The sequence below is a fragment of the Sycon ciliatum genome, chromosome 1 (assembly GCF_964019385.1).
Source record: "Sycon ciliatum chromosome 1, ocSycCili1.1, whole genome shotgun sequence".
In the NCBI taxonomy this organism is placed as follows: domain Eukaryota; kingdom Metazoa; phylum Porifera; class Calcarea; order Leucosolenida; family Sycettidae; genus Sycon; species Sycon ciliatum.
This window is the reverse complement of record NC_088643.1, coordinates 12,314,485-12,334,702: the sequence shown is the minus strand read 5'-3', so window position 1 is coordinate 12,334,702 and position 20,218 is coordinate 12,314,485. Positions and strand designations below refer to the sequence as shown.

At 47.7% G+C, this 20,218-nt stretch overlaps 2 protein-coding genes across 4 annotated transcripts in view; one reads left to right on the top strand and one right to left on the bottom strand.

Annotated features, from left to right (window-relative positions):
• Positions 1–4,674, top strand: part of LOC135813619 (uncharacterized) — an 11,340-nt gene extending 6,666 nt beyond the window's left edge. The window contains exons 3-6 of the mRNA XM_065326696.1: positions 1,521–1,661; positions 2,145–2,384; positions 2,664–2,942; positions 3,868–4,674. Of these exons, the coding sequence (XP_065182768.1) occupies positions 1,584–1,661; positions 2,145–2,384; positions 2,664–2,942; positions 3,868–4,047 (777 nt within the window). The 5' untranslated portion in view covers positions 1,521–1,583 and the 3' untranslated portion in view covers positions 4,048–4,674. The remainder of the gene's footprint in view (positions 1–1,520; positions 1,662–2,144; positions 2,385–2,663; positions 2,943–3,867) is intronic.
• A 3,318-nt stretch (positions 4,675–7,992) lies between these two features.
• Positions 7,993–20,218, bottom strand: part of LOC135813598 (uncharacterized) — a 30,118-nt gene continuing 17,892 nt past the window's right edge. Inside the window, exons 15-28 of one of the 3 annotated variants that reach the window (XR_010553038.1) lie at positions 19,729–19,905; positions 18,236–18,304; positions 17,777–17,895; positions 16,683–16,850; positions 15,839–15,951; positions 15,187–15,319; positions 14,468–14,608; positions 13,325–13,411; positions 12,844–13,028; positions 11,443–11,528; positions 10,412–10,518; positions 9,811–9,882; positions 8,818–8,984; positions 7,993–8,779 (exon numbers count right to left, since the gene is read on the bottom strand). Coding sequence is in view for 2 of the 3 variants with exons in the window: in XM_065326683.1 (XP_065182755.1) it covers positions 8,885–8,984; positions 9,811–9,882; positions 10,412–10,518; positions 11,443–11,528; positions 12,844–13,028; positions 13,325–13,411; positions 14,468–14,608; positions 15,187–15,319; positions 15,839–15,951; positions 16,683–16,850; positions 17,777–17,895; positions 18,236–18,304; positions 19,729–19,905 (1,557 nt within the window). In the remaining variant the exon portion in view is untranslated. Of the gene's footprint in view, positions 8,985–9,810; positions 9,883–10,411; positions 10,519–11,442; positions 11,529–12,843; positions 13,029–13,324; positions 13,412–14,467; positions 14,609–15,186; positions 15,320–15,838; positions 15,952–16,682; positions 16,851–17,776; positions 17,896–18,235; positions 18,305–19,728; positions 19,906–20,218 lie in introns of all 3 variants that reach the window. The other 2 variants (XM_065326683.1, XM_065326689.1) reach the window with 2 other exon arrangements.

Here is a 20,218-nt window from a genome sequence, read left to right as displayed (position 1 = left end):
AGAGGGAGAGAGAGAGAGAGAGAGAGAGAGAGAGAGAGAGAGAGAGAGAGAGAAAGAGAGAGAGACAGAGACAGAGACAGAGACAGAGAGAGAGAGAGAGTGAGAGAGAGAGAGATTAGCTGAACAGCGGGATCAGATTCTACTCAGCGAAGTCCCATGTCTTGTACATGTAATAAGAACACATCAAGACATGAGCTGTTAGTTAATCACTGGTTCTCTTTGATTGCAAGGCAGTGCCTACAGACAACCAATTCACCATTGGACTCGTGCTACACTCAGCCTAGCCATGCTAATTGCTGTGTGTGCCATCATCCTCCCAGTCCAGGCTTATTATTTCTGAGTCACCTGTGATTATTTGTCCAATACTATGATTGTATTGCTACCAAGTATTACGGTTACAAAACGGTGTATGAGCAATGCTAAAATTGACATTTAGAAGGGAAATCTTGAACCACTAGCAGGTTTATGCAGGGGCATCAGAAGGTATTCTGCATTGGTACGACAATGAAAAAGGTGGGGAGGGGGGGGGGGGGCTCCTGCAGGGAAAACATATGGAAAATTAGGCCCGAATAGCCCATATTTCATTGCTTCAGAAATCACAGGATAAATTGCCGGTGCGACTTCAGCCGCACTTGCTGCATGCACTGGCTCCAACGCCCCCGTTATGGCTTTATGTGCAGCATGGCTATGACTTATTTGGCACACATGCCTGAAACTGATGGAATACCGTATGTCCGCACATTTAAAGCCATGGCGGTATATTCGATTATTAGGCCAGTCTCAGTTATAAAGCCACGGGCTTCATAAATGAAATGACGTTTGAAGTACGTTTTGTAAAAATGAAGGAATAAGTACTACCGTAAAATTCCGTTAATAAGCCCTGGGCGTATACTTTGCAGAGCGTCAAAACCGGGCGTATATTTGGGCATGGGCTTATTTTAGGGCATGGGCGTTATTTCGGACGCAATCTGCAGAAGATCTATCTATCAGCAACCCACGTTTCAGTGAACCAACCACCTTTCACGCTGAGCGCGGCACAGGTACAAACCACAGCTGGAAATTTGGTCGTAACCAAGAATGTAGCGATAAATTACAGATTTGATAGGTAAACCACTTGCTATGGTAAGTACAAGGCACAACAGGTACACTCGCGCGCTGGTCATTTTGAGTCCACTTTACGCCCTGGGCTTATTTCGGGCATGGGCGCTAAAACGGACTTGAAGTGTACACCGCCTAAAACTGGGCTTATTATCGGACATGGGCGTTATTTAGGGTGGGCTTATTTACGGAATTTTACGGTATGCTAACAAACTTACAGCCCAGCAGGAAGGGTGAACAAGTGGATTTGGATTGAAATTTCTGTGTGGACTTTGGCTTTTAAGGCATGGCGTAGTGGGTGAGTCATTTTACACATAAAATATCTAGGAAAGCAGCGGTGTTTCGAATATAAGGCCATGGCTTTAAAGGCGCTGACATACGGTATGAACAAAAAATCTACATTGGATATGCCTCACTCACAGGTTCTCCAAGTGCTGGTGGTGGACACATGCTGGCTTGGCACGCTGATCTACACGCCGGTCAGCATGTCCGGTTCGGACAACATGATCACGTACAGCACGGCGGCATACTTTGGCAATGCTGGCATCACCACGCGTGGACCGGTGAGGAAGTGATTTTAATGCGGGCATGCATGCGTCGTGCATGAACACCATTGCAGTCTTAACCAAGTAGATGTTAACAGGGCAACATACACCAGGCAACTGTGATCTTTATATACAGTTCTGCTCAATGAAATCCAGTCACAGCGTCACTCAAGCACGCGCCGGGCGTTGCGCAGCCCTAGACCTGCGAACACTGGGCTGCGAAACTGTGCAAGGGCGCAAACCTGAGCGACACGACTGGTTTTCATTTAGCAGCACCGTAGTGCCTTGTGCACTTCTGTGTGCTGTGTAGTTATCCCAGACCCAGGCCCAGCGTTGAACACACGGCTCAACCTGAGTAGAAAAACCAGTGCACAACCTGTGTGTAATGACTGGTATAGAGGGCACTTGATAATCATGTGACGGTACGCATTTCATCTGTATCATGAGTGGTTGGAGCTGACATCTTTGGTGCTGCTTGTGGTGGGGTGTCTTTCATTCTAGAATGAGATCGTTGCCTATTGCCAAGTGCACAACGGCGGCCTGATTGGTCTGGACACGGCCGGAATCTACACGGGCAGTCCCACCGACCATGGCGCACAGTACCATCACAACTGGGTGCGCGACATGCGCGAGAAGTGCATCCGCGGTGACGACCTGTCCGCCAACATGACCGTACACCACAACGTGATGGCCAACTGTGGCGAGCCCAACGGCGACGTTCGCAGAGACGGCATAGGCCTGGTTAGTTGTGAACGCTTGCATTCATCTGCATTGGTTCTTTCTCTGCATTGGTTCTTTCTGCATTGGTTCATCGGCCGTGCCGAGAACATCCAGGCTAGAGAGCCACAACTAAATTTAAAATTGTGTTGAGCTGCAAACAAAGATTTCTGAACACCAGTGTGTTCAGGCACGTACGCAGGGTCAACGGGAAAATGAAACCTTGACCAACCAAAGGCGGTGAGACTGCTGTTTCCAAGCCATGCAGTTGCTCTTTGCTTGTTGGCTCCTCACTCAGCGCAGGTGGTCAAGGGTCTTGGTCATGTGATCTACGCCAATACGATGATCAACTGCCAGCGTGTGTCGCGCTGCATGCCGGCGTGTGGATCGCCGTACAAACCTTGGGACTGCCATGGCAACACGTGTCCATTGCTGATCATCAAGCAAAACGTGGACACGCTGTACTTCAACAATGCCCAGCATAATCAGACTGGCCAGATGTGCGGCTGCGGTGCAACGGGTGATGCGACGTATGCTGGCGGCATTGCTTCGGGCATCTTCAACGGAACAGAGGCGGATATGGTGAGTGATGTGTGTGTGGGGGGGGGGGGGAGGGGGAGTACGTGATTGCACGGTGTACGTGTGTGTGCGTGGTGGTGGGGGGGGGGGGGGAGGATAAGCATAAAGTTGTTTGCTGTTTTGCATGTGCGTAGAGATGTACAAAACTACTTCACCTGCATACACACACCCTTACACACACCCTTACACACACACACACACATGTACAAAACACACACCCTCTCTCTCTCTCTCTCACACACACACACACACATACACACACACACACACACACACACACACACACACACACACACACACACACACACACACACATAGCCATCTTTGGCAAAACCTGTTCCAGACATGCACTGGAAGAATCACTACGTAGAGAGCTGTGCCACATGGCACAGGGCAGAGAAGCATTCAGAACCATGGTATAGCTGTCAACCATCGGTTGTATGGCAACACCTAGACAGGAATTATAGTGCCGTGAAGTTGGGTCAGGCTCCCAAATTCTACATTGTCTCGTGGCTGACATTGTTGCTGATCTTGCTGTCATGTACTAGATGAGAATGCTTCACTTGACGACAATTCAACACGATTAGATCATTCTGCGTACATTGTCTACACAGCCACCACCGCTGCGCTACCACAGTTGCAATATGTGGCCTAACACACACACACACACACACACACACACACACACACACACACACACACGCACACACACGCACGCACACACACACACACACACTTCCCACAACAAGAGGTTCCTACTTCAATACGAATAGATCATCCAGCAATGGCCGAAACCACCCAAGGTTGGCTGAGCAGCGGGGCCCTGCCACCACTGTCCGCATTGATGCGGGAGCAGAGTGGACTTAGTAAAACATTTGGCTAAACTGCATCGCCTAACAGTGTAAATCCTCTTCATTTTCATGCACAGAAACTGGCGAACCCGCGTGAAATGGACTATACTCCGACCCAGACGTCACCGCTAGTGGACCGCGGCGTCATCAAGCCACCCTATACAAACGTGTACGTCGGAAAGGCGCCGGACATCGGGGCATACGAGTATGGTGGCGAGGTGTGGAAACCCGGCTGTGCAATCCACAAAGATTGCTGATGCACTAAACAATCATAGATCATGGCATGGTTCCTTGAAACAGGTATTCTCATTCTAAATACAAGGATAAACCTACTTTTCCCATGAACCTTCCAAGTTGGAAGGCTGTTGGTTTACGCACTGGATATGTGTCAGAGCTAGGTGCCAGGTCTTTGTCTCAGTAATCTGTCAGTGTTGTGCCTGGCTATCACACTTTCTGACTGCTTACTATCTAATTATACGGTGGTGGACAGTTACACATAACTCGTATCCATGTGTGCTTTTATATTTAAAAAGAAAGGACCAAAATGTTGCATGTTATCCGTAGGTTGTGTCCAACACTAACAGCTATAAGTTATTAGTGTTGGATATAACCTACGCCTAACATGTAACATTGATTTTGCTCCTTTCTTTTTAAATTTAATCCTTGGCTCTCCATCTGAATCTTGCTTTTATATATTACATCATTAAAATTAATAATAAATGTTATTGGCTGAATATCTGAGATGAATTTTGTTATTCTTCAAAAGTGCACGCTGTTCTCCATGTGCTGGCTGGTGCCCACGTACCCGGTGTCATGTCCATCGGTTCACTGACAGCTCAGAAGTACAGATCAGTGTGGCTTGCTTTATAGCCGCTTCATCGCTACATCACAAGTCAGTGTGTATTGTGTGAACATAGCATTTATCACGGGTCATCCATTATACAGTCGACTCCTGATATAACGAAAACCATTGTTCAGGAGAATTAGTTCTTTATAGCCCAAGTTCGTTATAACAGAAATGCACTCACACTATACAAGCAGCAGATCATGACTGACCCGTACGTGCCCCATGACATAATATGCCTGCACTTGGTTTACATGCAGCCCTACAAGATTTGGTTCGTTCTAAACGAAAACTGTTGGCTATAAAGAGTCAATTTTTATGTGTCGAAACAGGGATATGGGCAATGGTTCGCTATAATTATCACGAAATTCGCTATAATTATCACGAAATTCGCTATAATTATGCGAGTTCGTTATAAGTGTAGTCGACTGTACTAGTGACGGTGGAACCCGTCCTGGAGGGCACCCGGGAATTGAGAACACCTTTCTGCCTGTTCACCCGAAGATTCGGGCAGCCGGGAAATGGAGGCCGCGTGAATGGGATTCTCGATCGTTGACACCCATATCCCTGTAGATGGGTGTCTAATGTGCTCACTTCCAGCAGCTTCAGGAGCTTCATCTACGACTCCATTAGAGAGGTCAAGATGCACGTTATTTCTGACATGACGCGAATGTTCAGCTCGCGTTATTTGGCTCGCACGTCGAAAAATCAACGAACGCGAGTGACCTGCTGCTCACGTCGAAATTCGGAGTTTTACGCCAAATTTGACGTGAAATTGCGCGTCGCGTCGGAAATAACGACGTTACGTGCATCTTAAAAATAAAATAAATTTCACGGTTCGCGTGAGACTCGGCTGGAAGCCGAGTTTTCCGCATCCGCCGTGGGAACGCCACCACCCTCTAGGATCAAAGGCGCAGATGCAGCGCCTGAACGGTGGGAGGTGAGTAGATCAGACCCACCACCAAGTGGTCAAAGACCGAAATCCCATTAGCTGCATCCATGTTACCCTCGTGCCAGGCCACGAGTTCCCAATTAACTGTGGGTCGCAGCACGGCTGGAAAAAATCCTTCCGCTTCCAAGCAGGACTTGAACCTGGTACCCTCTGTTTCTCAATCCAGGTCTTAGACCATCCCACTATGCCTGCCTGCATTCCCACGTGCATCTTAACCTCTCTATTACTGCCAATTTCTTCAGCAGGGTGGTGTCCCTGCGGTTGAGGGACCCGAAGACAGTAACTGTAAATTGTTGATGGTACTGTAATCCTCAGATGTCAGCTAATGCATTTCCGCTCCACGTCACACGGGAATCGAGAGCCATCCACCCGGCACAGCAACTCCTCACTATTTAATAGAATAATATAACAATAAGAAGTAGATCAGGTTGATAGTGATGGAAGCAATGAGACACCGGCAAATGCCTGTCACCAGTAAGTGATGCACTGGTAGCAATGAAATCACTGCTGAAACTGTGTGCATGTACAGAATATTCAAAAGCGACACAAAATAATTATATCAATCTCGGTAAAAGGGAGTTTGAGCACTGTGCTGTCAAATATGATGTAAATATAGATTTAAAAACCCTTTCAATGCACAAGGCTGCAATCGTCTAGGTATAACGTAATACTTACACACACAACAGAGGCGAAAGGCTGTGTTAGCTGTAACTTAAAGTTTCACGCATCAGAGCGATCATCAGACAGCAGCATTCACACTGCTCTGTACATTCGTACATGGAGCACTCTACCTCGAGCTTCCAGGACCGGCCTTGTTTGTAAAGTAATACTTATAATGGTTTCTTTCTTTGTGAGGAACATACTATGCAAGTTCTTTGGTAGGTGTCCAAGCACTTCAGAAGTACAGGGCATCGGCTTGGGTTCACAGTATATCTCATCATGGACTCAAACTTGAAGTCTTTTAAAGGGGAAGTATACCCTAAAATCAAATTTTCACCAGTTGTAGTCTTCTGGGTGCTGAGTCGAATGGTCTTGGTCCGAGGAAGCTGAGACGCTCCCTTCCTACTTGAATCCCAATCGAACTCGCGCACTTCCACCGAAACTGGGTGACTGCGCCCTACTAGATGGGGATTTGTATGCAAAATGTCACTAAAAGTGCCATTTCGTTCTTATAAAAGCACGGATGACCGCGATTGGCCCATATGTTGTAGTCTTTTGGACGCTGAGTCGACTGGTTTTGGTCCGAAAAGGCTGCGATGCAGCGTTCCTCCTTTATTCCCAATCGAACATGGTTGAACAAGCGGTCACGTGCTCCTGCGTACACCAGTCACCTGGTCACCGTGCCTGCAGGGTACAACTTACTAGCCTGTTTGACCTTTTTTGGGTGCAGTCCTGTCACTCGAGTTGAACTCGAGTTGAACCTTGGTGTGAAAGTTGTCACCTGCTGGCGCGGTGACCAGGTGATTTGGGCACCCAGGAGCACGTGACCGCTTGTTCAACCATGTTCGATTGGGAATAAAGGAGGAACGCTGCATCGCAGCCTTTTCGGACCAAAACCAGTCGACTCAGCGTCCAAAAGACTACAACATATGGGCCAATCGCGGTCATCCGTGCTTTTATAAGAACGAAATGGCGCTTTTAGTGACATTTTGCATACAAATCCCCATCTAGTAGGGCGCAGTCACCCAGTTTCGGTGGAAGTGCGCGAGTTCGATTGGGATTCAAGTAGGAAGGGAGCGTCGCAGCTTCCTCGGACCAAGACCATTCGACTCAGCACCCAGAAGACTACAACTGGTGAAAATTTGATTTTAGGGTATACTTCCCCTTTAAAGCAGACTAAGAGCAAGTATCAGCTGTAACAGAGATTAGGTCAGACAACCGCGACAAGCAGTACGTAAACGGTTGGTCTAAACCAGTTCCTCTGAGCTTGGTCAATCATACCACCGTATACGTCCATCCCAAGCCACCGCACAAACACTGGGGGCAAAGGGCCGTTCAGCTGAGACTTGAAGTTTCCAGGGGAAGACTACCAGCTCTGTGTGTGTGTGTGTGTGTGTGTGTGTGTGTGTGTGTGTGTGTGTGTGTGTGTGTGATACCACCGCACAAACACTGGGGGCAAAGGGCCGTTCAGCTGAGACTTGAAGTTTCCAGGGGAAGACTACCAGCTCTGTGTGTGTGTGTGTGTGTGTGTGTGTGTGTGTGTGTGTGTGTGTGTGTGTGTGTGTGTGTGTGTGTGTGTGTGTGTGTGATACCACCGCACAAACACTGGGGGCAAAGGGCCATTCAGCTGAGACTTGAAGTTTCCAGGGGAAGACTACCAGCTCTGTGTGTGTGTGTGTGTGTGTGTGTGTGTGTGTGTGATACCACCGCACAAACACTGGGGGCAAAGGGCCGTTCAGCTGAGACTTGAAGTCTCCAAAGGAAGACTATCAGCTCTGTGTGTGTATCATACCACCGCACAAACACTGGGGGCAAAGGGCTGTTCAGCTGAGACTTGAAGTTTCCAGGGGAAAACTATCAGCTCTGTGTGTGTATCATACCACCGCACAAACACTGGGGGCAAAGGGCTGTTCAGGTGAGACTTGAAGTTTCCAGGGGAAAACTACCAGCTCTGTGTGTGTATCATACCACCGCACAAACACAGGGGGCAGAGGGCTGTTCAGGTGAGACTTGAAGTTTCCAGGGGAAAACTACCAGCTCTGTGTGTGTATCATACCACCGCACAAACACAGGGGGCAGAGGGCTGTTCAGCTGAGACTTGAAGTTTCCAGGGGAAGACTACCAGCTCTGTGTGTGTATCGTACCACCGCACAAACACTGGGGGAAAAAGGCTGTTCAGCTGAGACTTGAAGTTTCCAGGGGAAAACTACCAGCTATGTGTGTGTATCATACCACCGCACAAACACTGGGGACAAAGGGCTGTTCAGCTGAGACTTGAAGTTTCCAGGGGAAAACTACCAGCTCTGTGTGTGTATCATACCACCGCACAAACACTGGCGGCAAAGGGCTGTTCAGCTGAGACTTGAAGTTTCCAGGGGAAAACTACCAGCTCTGGGTGTGTATCATATACCACTATTCAAGTGCACACATACAGACCTTGATAATTTGTTGAAAAGTTTAAAAAATTCAAATGTGTTAAAAATTGAAGCCAGCATGGTTTGGATACACATGCGGCAATACTCTACTAGCACTGAACAATCAGGCAATGTTCTACTGCATGGCAAAGTAGTGGACCATCAGGCAATGTTCTACTGCATGGCATGTTTGCGTGCACTGAGGCCGCATTTCTCAGGCATGGCTAGCTGGTCTTCGGCACTGCTAGCCGCTCGAATCCCTGCTGCTCTCTGTTGCACCAGAACGTCAGAGTGCTCAGACCATCGCCAGAAGCCGCCCACAAGCTGCAGAACCCAGACATAAGCGGATACATTGCACAAACAATAGGCATCAGATCTGAGTCACAACGCTAGAACATGTCGAACGGTCGCTGTTCAGGGGATGGCGGCTATGCCATAGCTCAGTGGTGGGAGCATCGATGCTGGCCTATAGCGAAGGACCCTGGTTGAAGTACTGTTGTTGACAGCCTATTTTTCTTCAGACTTTTTCTATGTATTTTCAACCCCCTTAGGAGCCATCCGGAATTATTGATAATTTTCGCGAAACGAAAAAGTTTAGTTATGACCCTCCCCCACCCACCCACCCACCCACCCCCATGAACGAAAAATATTGAATTGATAGCTACTTCGAAGTATAATGGACTTATGTTTACGTTATCAATATAATTTTTTTCATAGCGAAGCTCTCCTCAACCCACCCACCCATGAACAAAACATTTTCTCTTCGTGAGAAAGATCGATAATTACGGATGGCCCTTTAACTGACGAGATATATACGGTATGACGGCAAATATATTTGAAATTGAGTTGGACTGAGTTTTCCGTATCCGTAGGAGCGCCGGCCGCCAACCTCTAGGATTTTGATGCAAATACAGTTTCTAAGCTGTGGGAGACGAGTAGGTTAGACCCACCACAAAGCGGTCAACGACTCAAATCATCCTAGCATCAATGTCATCCCAACCCCAACGCCAAGTCACGAGCTGCCATTGAACTGTGGGTTGCAACACGGGTGGAAATCCTGCCACTTTCAAGCAGGACTTGAACCTGCAGGCTGCATTACAATAGAACAGAGTGAAGGTTCAACATAGCAGGCAACAGTACGGCTGCATACCGATTGTGGCCAGTTGATAGTGCCAAGGCAGGACTTGTCAACTTGACCATCCGCTCCTTCACCGCACCAGAACTGTGGACACATTACAGGCAGAGAAGAGCGGAGAGTGTCAGGCTGCATGCCACAGAAACGGCACTGTATCCTGACCATCCCCAGACTACCAGCATGCACAACCACACCGGAATCAGGACCAGATTCTGCACAGAGCTGCATTGCTTTTTTGGCAGACGGATATCTGAAACCTGTATTCCTTTTCAGACAGATACCGAAAGCTAAGCGAGGCAAACTTTTAAAATCAATACACTACACAGAATATTTACTCAATGAAAATACCCCCATGACATCTTTCACCTTTCTCCAATCCTCGTTCTGCACAAAAACTCTGCAGCGTGAAGGGAACATGATGTATCATTTCAAATCAAGACGCTTTCGTTGTTCAATCTGCAGCACCTCGGAACCAGGTGATCTCGAGAATTTCAATGCAAAACAGAGCTTCACTAAAGTGTATAGATACCAGGAATGCACATGTAGACACTAGGTGGCTGGGAAGTTAGAACCACTTGAAATGGACTGCAGACTATGCCCCTACAGGTGGACTGACCTGGCGTCCACGAGCAGCAGATGTCCATCGGCGCAGCCAGCTGCAAGAATGCCGTCAGCAGGCGTCGCCAGCCATGTCACCGAAAGCAGACTCGGCAAGGTGTACATCTGGTAAGTGCGAGAGACACCGCAAGGATCATTGGCATGATGCCAGAGCATCATCATCGAGTCCCCAGAGCTCAACCCAGCTAAAGGAATACCGGACTGTGATTGTTGTCACCCCCCCCCCCCCCCCCCCCAGATAGTGTTCAGTTACTTAACCCTTTCAGTGCCAAGGGGGTCAGAAAAATTCAAATTTTTCTGAGTTGAGCCGAACTCAAATTTTTCATAGCTCAGCTGTATATCCACAGATCTTTACAAACGATGGCTCTCTGGAAAGATAATTATCATGGCCAGGCAGACAGCTGTGAAGAGAAAATGCAGCGAAAATAGTCTTCCTCGCGAGGGCGCCTGAGCGAAGTCCGTTTTCTGCATTTTCGTAGCATCTGCACTTTCTCACGCGCGCGATCGATCGCAGTGCAGTCAACTTTCAACGCACGAAATTCGGACAAAGTTGGCCCGAAAGCCACTGAAAATCTCGATGTTTTGATACCCAATACGCATGGGTTGCCGCGAAAGAAATAGAGAAACCCGCGATGCACATACGTCATGTTTTCTACGCGCGACAATTGTTTGTCCGAGCGCGTGCACTTCAGGCTTCGCCCTGGCGATATCTATCCCCACGGACACAAAGCGATGTGATGAGTCGATAGCCAAGGTCTTCCTGAACACATAGAGCTGTCGTTTGTAACTCTCCTGTGTGTGGAAGTGGAGATACGATTTTATTTGTACACACATACTCATTCTGGGCGACTAAAGTCGCCCGTGGCACTGAGAGGGTTAAGTGAAGTTCGAACACACCTTGCTGATATGCCCCATTGAACAATTTGTGCTAAGAGTGCTGCGATAGCATGGAGAAATTTGTTTACAACTCCGCAACGTAGATAGCAGTGTATGTGTGCAGGCATAGGATCACAGACCAACCAGACTAACCGTGCTTGGTATACGCAGATTGGGATCAGCAGCAATGCTTCGCAGTTGCACCACCGCACCATCTTTCATGAAGCAAGTTGTCTTCCCTGGTAATCCGACAGCAACACCCAGTGCAGAGAGAATGTAAATGACGGATAGTAAAACAAAATGTACCTGGCAAACCGTATCATGAACTTTGACCTGTGAATGCACGTGATATGCAGACGTAAATGCATACACAAACACACTCAGACTCAGACATGCCCATCCTTGAAGCGATGATAGCGAACAGCTATGTTAGACATAGCAACTTGTGCTTGGGATTACACCATTCAACAGCTTGCAAGGCTGATGAATTGACCGCCACTAATTTTAGCCTGGTATCCACCACACAGCTGATTGAAGTGGCTTTTTCTGGCCAGTGACTCCCTATTTTTCATTTTGTCCATGTTGTCCATTTTTTTACACACACGCCACACCACATACTCCGGCATACACTGGCTGTTGGTAACCATCCGGGAGAATGAAAGAAGAGCTAGGAGAATGAGAAAGAGAAGAAAGACGTGTGCGACCATAATCGTCGGGAACTGAACGCGCAACCTCTCGATTGGAAATCGACTGCACATACCACTGCACCATATGGGACACAAATACACACACACACACACACACCATTGGACCATTGGATGCCCATCGCCGGAGGCGATGATAGCGATGCTACAGCAGAAGCCATAGCAGCTTGTTGGGATTGCACCATTCAACAGCTTGCAAGGCTGAAGAATTGACCGCCACTATTCAGCCTGGTCTACACCACAAAGCTATGAAGTGGCTTTTTCTGGCCAGTGAATCCCTACTTTTTGGTCTTTTTTATTTGATTTTTTATTTGATTTTTTCCCGCATACACATCACACCACACACACACACACACACACACACACACACACACACACACACACACACACACACACACACACGCACGCACACACACACACACACGCACACACACATATATAATATGTGTGATGCAGGAGAAGAGGCTGATAAGTGATAACCATGAACCTGAGGGGGATTTCCCTAAAAAAGAGACGTATGGATTGAAGACTTGAGACTGGGGAGTACTTTCATATGTATATCACAGGTTAACCTTGAAGCTTATATAATATATAAGCTTCAAGGTTAACCTGTGATATACATATGAAAGCACTCCCCAGCATATGTATATCACAGGTTAACCTTGAAGCTTATATAATATATAAGCTTCAAGGTTAACCTGTGATATACATATGAAAGCACTCCCCAGTCTCAAGTCTTCAATCCATACGTCTCTTTTTTAGGGAAATCCCCCTCAGGTTCATGGTTATCACTTATCAGCCTCTTCTCCTGCATCTCCAGTAGATTCGAATCCCAGTGTCTGTTACTTACCATTGACCAGTAGAACCTGCATGATGGTGCCAGTGAGGCTCGGCAAGCCAAAGAAGTCAACCACCGTGGCCGGGCTGTCCTGCACTGAGTCACCGGACAGCCGCACTAGCCACCTGCCACTGCTCTCCGCATTGGGACTGGAAACGATGATTAGAGTGTCCGAACCGACAGCATAGATCTGGACGCTGTAAGAAAGCATGCAGCAAGAGTACAAACACACACACACACACACACACACACACACAAACACACAAACACACAAACACACACACACAAACACACACAAACACACACACACACACACATACACACACAAACACACACACACACACACACATACACACACACACCAGTGAGCGACACTGCCTCCACAAACACACCTCGGTCTCGGAGTGTTTTCTACCGGGAAATGCGCACATGCGTGGATGTGATTGCTAACACAAGTGCATAGACATGTACCACCAGGACACAGCACACCTACCTGCCTTCCAAGGGGCATGCCAGTGCGTGAGTGGTTCTCTTGACATCCTGCAGCACGCTGCTCTCGGCAACGTGAGCACTGCATAATCTAAGGTCAGTACAGGAAACAAGAGTAGGGGAATTCCCTACCAGCAGATTAACGGGATGGAGACTAGTGGAGATTTGTACACCTTCCTTCCAATGTGGATGGTTTGCTGCTAAACACAGGATGGAGAATTTAGTACGTTGCTTGCATGAGACAGTGACAGTGTTGCTACTGCTCCATATGCAATCCACTTGCAATACCTACTCGTAGACAATGCTGTTAGTGGTGCAATTTGCGTTTCGATGATATGGCCGGCAGCCCCCCACCCCTCTCCACCCCCTCCCGTCTAACCAGACACAATGGGACTGGGCGAGCACAAGCCAGGTCATACATGTATGTTGTGCAGCTTGCAACATGTATTATCAAGATATAAATCTGCTCAAGTGTCCGCAACTCTGGATATGTGGTCTCCGGCTGAGAACCACACACTCGCGTGTTCCACGTCCCGTTCGCATATGTTTCCTGCTGCGTGCAACGAAGGTCAATGTGGACTCAGTGTGGGCATCTGGCTTGACACCCACCAGCTGTGTGGCTTTCTGTCCTGGAGTGCTACTTTTTACTACTCTACGGTTTACAGTATTGCTTGCTCTATTGCTTGCTAAATCATGCTGTACACGTGGAACGTGAACACTGCGCCAGGTGATGTGAGTTGCAGTCGGTCTCAGTAAACCCATGCAGCGTTGCACACTCGAAGCTTAGGGTTCATATTCTCTTGATTTTATTGTACATTTGTCACAGCACACAAAGTATGAAATTGTGTTGGCGACTTAGTAGAGGACGTGTGTGCATTATTGTGCAGCGGGGTTGTTTCATTCCATCCGTCATTCAGGCTGTGAATGATTTCCTGAGCTATGCAGTTGTCCACACTGCAGTATTTTCTACAGCTGCCCAAGCAATGAAGTAAATTAAAAAGTAAATAATCGCATCCGTCCGTTCGCGAAGGGAACTCCGCTGCCCACGCAATGCATGATTGTAAAAAATATAATAAAAAAGTCACGGTTCACGTTAGATTCGCAGTTTTCTGCATGATTTTAAGCATCTCTAGAATTGGCCTCTCACATGATAAGCTTGGTTCGCGTTACTAGGCAGAGAGTAAAAGCAGTGTCGGAACGCCTCAAGCGAGTTGCGCCTAGGATACGTGGCTCGGCTTCCATGTCAATCTCCTCCATAACTGACAAATCCTCTGCGTTCATGATTGACCTGTGAAGGAGAAGAGAACGGGTTGGCGTGCGTGAGAGATAGTCTGCATGAACGGTTGACAGTAATGTGCATACAGAGAGGATGTATGGCTATGAGTATGAATCGTCTGATGCTGCCACGTTCAACCAAGCTGGGACAAATTCAAATTTTCAAACTCCGGAATAGAGTAGATCTCTGGTGTGCCCATGGTTTCCAGAAAATAATGAAACGCTGCATGCTTAGGTAGTCATGGGATATGCGTACTACTTCCGGCAACATAATTCACATTCTGAGGAGTCACAGTGCTCAAGAATTTTGATTCAAGGGAACAAAAACACTGGAAGGCAATGAGAGCCTCTTTAAAGTATGTGCACTATTCTACAAGAGGAATTGGCGCCGTTTGAGTCTCCCCCGAAGTGGCTATCGCTCGATTCTTCGGAGCTCAATTCGCAGAACTGACAGGTCGACTGAATTCACACACTTTTTTAGTTCCCAGAGGAAGTATTCTCCACCGGTGTATTGTTGATCAGGCATGCACCACACGGACACGGACACGTCACAACACTTTACCAGTGCTGCTAATTACCACTTACACCTACCATTTCTCGCTGCTGACTACCGATATAGACTGTGTGTTGCCGCTGCGGATCACGTCCATGCACAGCGGCTTTCCAATCAAGGTGTGCGTGTGTGTGCACTTGACGTCGGCCAGGTTCCACTTGGTGACTTCACCTGGAAACAGTCCGCAAATGAAATGCAACCAAAAATGGATTGATTGCATCTGAAATACAACCTATAACGGATCGCTTGCCTCTGAGGGAACATACAATTCAGGAGAGGAACACTGGAACTTCACAGCATGTCCACGTGTCTGAAATGAAACCTGAAACGGATCGCTTGCCTCTAAGGAACATGCAATTCAGGAGTGGAACACTAGAACTTCACAGCATGTCCACATAAGAATGCAGTGGACTGAAATGTCACAAGTTTCGCAAGCAATAAACAAGTCGTACTGTTAGCATTGTGTTGCCTGGGCATGCCGAAGACTGCGAATAGTATGCCAGCTATAGGACTATTCCACAGAATACGGATAGTCAGATACACAAGAGAGATTGGAAGCTTTGTCACAACTCTGAGTTTTACGTATTACTACGATCATCAGGCAATAGTCAGATAGTCAGATAGTCAGATACATTGTGAGTGAACTCAGGATAGTGGATCATCACCCTAAAGCCAACCGTCTCTGCTTACCAGAGGACATGCATGCCATAGAGTTCTTGCTCAGCGGGCACAATGACATGCCGTCCGGGATTTTACGCTGCTCGAGTTGACGACGTCCGTTCTTCAGATGCTGGATGAGAAACCTGTTGACAAAAGCCAAGCAGTGCATGTACAAGTAAAAAATATAGGTATGTAATCTGTCATGACCAACCCACTAAAATTCAATGTGCTTAAAACAGTTTTAAAATCAAGGCGTGTGAATTGGTCAATAGCGCTTTTGACGTGCTGCAAAACTGACTCATTTGCACGATGACGGTAGTAGAGTAAGCAGATAGCTACGCTCAAAAGCTCTAATTCGACCTAAGAAAGTAAGATGGATCATGAAATAGTCCAGGTCTGGCAGCAATAGAGTGCCCAAAAACAACTGGCTGGAGAGAGGGGGGGGGGGGGGGGAGATTAGTCAGCACCTAGTTGCTGTTAGTGCAGCACATTGCCCAGCTAAACACATGGGTAGTACTGGATTAAGCACACACGGAGACCCCCAGTTACAGGCCAGGTGCGGGTTTAAAATAGAGGACATCATGACGTGGAACACCAGGACAACTATATTGTGTGGCTTGCCTTATACTCAGTATAATTATTGTGTGGCAATGTGGCAATGTGGCGGCAGTGCTCCCTTGCTCAAAGCAGAACACAACTAAAACATGTACGATGGTCAGTTGTGTGCACTGAAGTGCTAGAATCAACGGGGATTGACACCCGTATACACACGGCCTGGATTCAGTGCCCATTTACGACTATCTCGCTCTCTCTCTCTCAGTAAAGGATGCTGTCAAAGTTAAAGGGCGTTGCGGGAATTCACCGCCACCCGTACCTGTTTCCTGTTTCGTCAATCCACTCCGTCCGATGTCGGTGCGGTGGAGGCCAGTCGAACGGTGCAGGTCTCTTGGGGATAGCGGCCGAGAGCACTGTCGTCTTTGGAGTGGATGCATGGTGCGTACTCCTGGGCGTCACAATCATGCTTGTTCCAAAGCCACTGGACCTGCAAGCAACGAGGGGAGACACAGTCGGGAGCAGGTTCAGAATTTTTGTCTATACGTACCCGCAGAGGCAGTGCACTTTAACTTGTTAGAGTGCACAATACATGGGCTGGGTAGAGCCCAGTGCACATGACCTTACATTCCGCTGTGTAAGTATCTCTTTTTTTTTGTATATAATCCACTCACACGTGCAGTATGCACTTGTAACTATATCCACTTTACGGCAGCAATTGCATTATCATACTGCCCCAGGGCATGCTCTTGTTCAAGGCTTTCCCCAACCTGCTTGTTCGGGCTGAGTGTTTGTGTGCATGAGGATTAAGACACAAGAATGGTGGAAATCGTTTCCAGTAGGTACACCATCGGAGAAAGAACTGATCCATGAATACAAAATGTGGATCTCATTAAACAAGCTGCGTTTTCGGCAGGTTGGCAAGCATGTCTACCGACGAAGCAGAAAATAGCCAAATGCCCATCGCACGGATAAGTGACAGTGGCCGGTACTGTAAGCACAACCTAAGCCACCTGCACAGACAAATAGTCATAATTGTTATCATAACGTCATCAAGTAGCGGCTGCACTGTGTTATCATAATATTATAACTCAGCCTCCAGCTGAGCCTCATACGAACCGTGACTGTTTTAATATGTTATCATACTCATTGTCAATCTGCGGACAGAACTGTTTCGTCCTTTGTGGACTCATCAGCGCAGCACAGAGAGAATGAGGCTGAACCTGATAGCAATGAAAAATAAATTTCCAAAGCCAGATTTAAACCAGGCCCGGACGTATATTTTATCATACAAGGTCATCATTTTCACACCTTCACTTACTACTTCGAAGTACTTGGGGGCCTTTCTATGTGGCTGCTATTTGCTTCCTGATCTATTTACTGTGCAGGCGGCATGTGAGGCGAGAGCAGTCTTACCGGTCGTGTGAGCGATCGCAGCGCAGGAATGTCACTCCGTTCTCCTTGGCGAGGCGCTCCCACTTGCGTGACACCGTACTGAGGCTGGTGTTCCAAGCGCCGGCTAGCATACTGGGATACTGAACAGGAAGATCACCATAGGATGCAAGGAGAGCAGCTTGAAGTGGCAGGGCTGTCAGGGCAGCATGCACACAGCTACATGTACTTCCCGTCAACATTCCGGCGACTTTGTGATCTCAGTAAGTGTGTTTCGAACAAACACAAGGACTTGCTGAGGAGTGAGAAAGAGAGAGAGAGAGAGAGAGAGAGAGAGAGAGAGAGAGAGAGAGACTGAGAGAGAGAGATAGAGAGAGAGAGAGACAGACAGACAGAGGGAGAGAGAGAGAGAGAGACTGTGACAGGCAGACAGAGAGACAGATGAAGAACGACCAAGATACAGAGATGAGGGAAAGCTTGTACCTTAGAGATATGAGATGGGGAGAGTATTTCCACTGGGTTGACAATCAGGAAAGGTTTGTGTGCAAGTGCCTGCAGGAATTAACAAAGGAAACACACGAGCTATATGTACATCATTATTATTACACCTTCCAGTGGCTAAAGATGAACCAGTGTCAATATAGATAAGGAGGGGGCGTTTGCCAGCCATGGCGTAGAAAGAAAGTATAATAAGTGTGGTGGTGCATAGCAACGATGGTATGCAAGATATATTCCCCAGGGGCAAATCATGATCATTGTTGCCTCCTCGAAGTCACTCAACATTATACTTCTAAACAAGAGAAGAAGTAAAACGAAACTTTTGTTTTGACAACGAAATGTGACAGAATTGCCCCACTCCCAGGCACACCCTGAACCAGCCAGGCTATGCCACTAGACCATCCAGGCTATGCCACTGAACCATCCAGGCTATGCCACTGAACCAGCCAGGCTATGCCACTGGACCATCCAGGCTATGCCACTGAACCATCCAGGCTATGCCACTGAACCAGCCAGGCTATGCCACTGAACCAGCCAGGCTATGCCACTGAACCAGCCAGGCTATGCCACTGAACCAGCCAGGCTATGCCACTGAACCAGCCAGGCTATGCCACTGGATCTTATCCAGACATTACCCGCAGTTACAGTTACTATCTGGTGTTGAAGAGTTGGGGCCACAGAGTCGTAGCCTAGGCCATTCTTACTGTTTCATGTCAAACTCACGGTCTACACACTTTCTATGCGGTTGAGCCACCACGTACACAAGGTATCCTGTACATAGCAACATGAAAATTCTAGCTTTTTCATTCTTCGGCCCCCGGTAGTACTATAGGCCATAAAGCACATGTGTTGAAGCCATTGGAGGTAAGTTATTGGATTGTCTTACAAGCACGCTTTGTGCTGCAACTCGTTACTGAATATCAAAGTTGATGTCTTTCCCATCCCTGCACCCAACCCATGCGATGCAGGGATGGTGAAGACATTACAACTTTGACATTCAGTAACACTCCTCAGTACTGATTTGTATAGTCCTGTATCTACGTGTGTATTACGCTTGCGTGTTGGCTTGCCGGTGTACCACACATTCCAGACCAAAGTCACAACTGGTATTTCACTCAGTGCTTCCGTGGGTTACATGCGACCTCACCCACATAACTGTTACAAAACAGTAACACAGCAATGGCCTAGGCAATACGCAATCGGCCTCTGGCACGGCATCTGGTGCATGGGAGCCTCACACACGCTTGCCATACGCGGTACACACATGGAAAAAAGGCGCTGTACGCAAGGCCGAATGCGTCGCTGCTCGGTGCTGTGCTTTTTAACGATGATAAGGGCTGTTTAAAAAAAATATTCACTGGTCGAGGGAATTTTTATATTTCGCATATCTGAACGGGAGTTTCTTCCCAATACGGGGGTAGCAAAGAGACAGGGTATAGGAGAGGGAAGAGGTGTATGTGTGAAATTCGTGTGCTTACTTCCTGCAGTACGTCTTGGTGCTCTATGTCGTGGCAAATCAGGACGACAACGCGACCGAACGGCAGGTCGAGCACGCATTCCTCCGTGCCGCTTTCGATGTTGCCGAGGACTTTGCGCTTCCGGTAGCTGGCCAGCTGGGTGCCTTGCGCATCCACCACAACGCATGTGTTGTATATCTATGCGCAGCAGTCACGACGCAGTGAGAAACAGCTCATACGTCAATGAAGGCACTGCTTGGACAAGAAAGCCTAGTATATATCTGTGATGGTTGCATTCAATTTCATATAATTTATGTGTAGACTGTGACGGTAGAGGAGAGAAAGAATGAGACAGATGGCTTCCAATAGCTTTGAAGAAACCCATAGGGTGTAACAGTGTGTCGCTCTTGGCCATAGAAAATGTAAGGAACGATTTTACAAAACACGAGTGACCGATTTGGGACTGCATGCAACAATTTGCAGAGTAGTGGGATATGTCGTCACCAGTCAA